This window comes from Silurus aristotelis (genome assembly GCF_946808225.1).
Source record: "Silurus aristotelis genome assembly, chromosome: 15".
Taxonomy (NCBI): domain Eukaryota; kingdom Metazoa; phylum Chordata; class Actinopteri; order Siluriformes; family Siluridae; genus Silurus; species Silurus aristotelis.
The window spans coordinates 23,593,980-23,596,479 of NC_139588.1; the positions used below are offsets into that span (position 1 = coordinate 23,593,980).

General features: G+C 39.7%; 1 protein-coding gene across 2 annotated transcripts in view; it reads right to left on the reverse strand.

Annotated features, from left to right (window-relative positions):
* kif26aa (kinesin family member 26Aa) overlaps window positions 1-2,500 on the reverse strand; it is a 104,295-nt gene that overhangs the window by 30,515 nt on the left and 71,280 nt on the right. Inside the window, exon 1 of one of the 2 annotated variants that reach the window (XM_083562583.1) lies at window positions 1,950-2,500. This exon is cut by the window's right edge and continues 447 nt beyond it. The exons of the other annotated variant lie outside the window; for it this stretch is intronic. Within the exon in view, the coding sequence (XP_083418709.1) occupies window positions 1,950-1,966 (17 nt within the window). The 5' untranslated portion in view covers window positions 1,967-2,500. The remainder of the gene's footprint in view (window positions 1-1,949) is intronic. 2 annotated transcript variants of the gene reach the window in all.

Here is a 2,500-nt window from a genome sequence, read left to right on the forward strand (position 1 = left end):
TTCACTCAAGATCCATGAAGATAGATTTGGACTGTAAGTAATATAAAGAGTTTGCTACATTTACATCCTTTTGACTCCGGTTCCTCTCAAGGTTCTTCATGAAGTCTCAGCAAGTGTTTCCCCCAACCGTAATCACCAGAAGGGGCAAATTTGTAGGTTTTGTGAGTTATAAATTTTAAATGTATATTTGTTATAAATGAATGAAGTATATGGTAGTGATGTGGTGAGAAGAAGTTTCTAATCATCCACACTGGTAGTTCGGTGGTTAAGGTGCTGGAAGGGCTCAGGGGGTTGTGAGATCAAAACCCAGCACCACTGTATTGCCACTGCAGGGCTCATCAACCCTCAAAATAAGATAACAAATAATCAATCTGGATAAGTGGTTTAGCTGTAGAACCTTTTCTTCTCTCTGACCTTCACACCCTGCTTTGAGGACTGCAGCACTACAGCACTGTGTGGAAGTGAGATGCCCTCATCCAAAATGACTTACACACTTCTTTATGAAATTGAATCTTCATGTTCACTCAAAAACCATGATAGTGAGTGGAAGAGTTCAAGAAAAATAAATATATTATATTAAGTGATTAGTGAAGTGGAAGGTTGGTTCCTCAAAAGTTGGAGGTGCATAATTGTCTACTGCATCTTTGAAGGCAGTGGCATGAAATCAAACCTGTTCCATCATGACACTGCTCCTCTACACAAAGCCAGCTCCATAAAGATCTGCTTTCTATGAGTTAGAAGATGTGAAAAATCTCCTGCTATAAACTCTACTGAACACCTTTAGGATGAATGTGAACACTGACTGCACCCCAGACCTCCTCACCTTCTCACCTACAGTACATCAGTACCTGACTTTACTCACACCTTGTGTCTGAATGAATCTCCACAAAATCTAGAGAAACATCTTCCCAGGAAAGCGGAGCTTATTATAACAGGGGATGGAGAATAAATGTGGAATGGGATGTTCAGAAAGAAGCACAAGCCAATCTTATGGTCAGGTGTCCACAAACCTTTGCCACATCATGTGTATAGTGGAAATACACTGGATTGTGAGGACTGTATCTCACTGTATCTCACTGTATCTCACTGTATCTCACTGTATCTCATTGTTCACATTATAGGGATTTCAGAACACTACAGAAGAGCATCAATACATTCATCAATAATAATAATAATAATAATAATAATAATAATAATAATAATAATATTGATATTAATAATAATGTATTAATTTTGTTGCCTTTTTTAATCAACAAAATTAAACATGAAAATATTTATAAAAAATAAATAAATAAAAGCCCCAGATCCAAATAACTTCAGACTTCTGTACGTTAACTCCATTCATTCTACACTATGTTACCATGGAAACAAACTTCTTTTTAGATTCTGGCTATATATCCTTTTATTTTTTCCCTTCATTCAAGCAGAAAGTTTTTCTGCACCAACACATACAACACGAGAAACTCTCCAAATATGCTCCAAGAGTTATCCAGCTAGCACGATGGCTAATCGTATACCAGCTAACGAGTTTCTTTAGAAAAAAAAGGAAAAAAGAAAAATTGAGGAAAAAACAATAAATTCTTAATTAAACACAAATCACTAAGTGCAGTAAAGTCCAAGGATTCCTGGGATGGAAATGAATCAACACCTTTTAAGGAATGAGAAGGATCAGGTGTTGGAGAACCTGAGCAACTCCCTGAGAGAGACGTGTGTGTGTGTGTGTGTGTGTGTGTGTGTGTGTGTGTCTGGCACCTGGCAATCTAAACGCAAACACAGCAGCTTCAGTACCAAAAAAAAAAAAACCCTATTAACACTTGCGAGCAATCTTCCAGCACATGAATGAGGAAAAGGATGAGAATGAGGATGTAGATGAAGATGAGGACGAGGAGGACGAGGTAGGCTTCTGGACCGGACAGAGATCTGTGATCTCTATGAATGTGTATACTTACAGTTCTCTCCAATCCATTGTCTGGTCTCAGAGTTCATAACAGCAAACAGACGAGCAGGGATGGAACCTTATCTCTTCCAGGCTTCCATGCTTTCGGTCCATGCTTTCCTGAAGCTTGGAGGAAGCAGATGAGATGAGGAATCCGGAGTCCGCCAAAACGACGGTTGCATCCAGGATTCGGAATTTCGAAAAGTAAGCAAATCTCAGATACAGGAAAAAAAAAGATGATGGTGCTGAAGGTAAAATGAGATCTGATGAGAAAAAAGTATGGTGGAAAAAAAGTTTCCTGGCACCGAAAGCAAATCCAACAGACTCGGGATGGTAGAGATTCCTGGACCATTCCTGAGAAACTCCCGCTGGTTGGAATCACTTCATCTCGTCAGGAAATATCCGTCCCGGATTCCGAGGGGAAAAGTCCCAAAAGAATTTTTCACCTTCCGTTAATCCGAGTCTTTTAAACTCGTTTCAGATCGGGGCGCGTCTAATCTTGTTCGCTCAACTCCACACCTTTTCTCCTGCACCGCACTCGTTCTCTTTCCTCCTTTCCTCCTG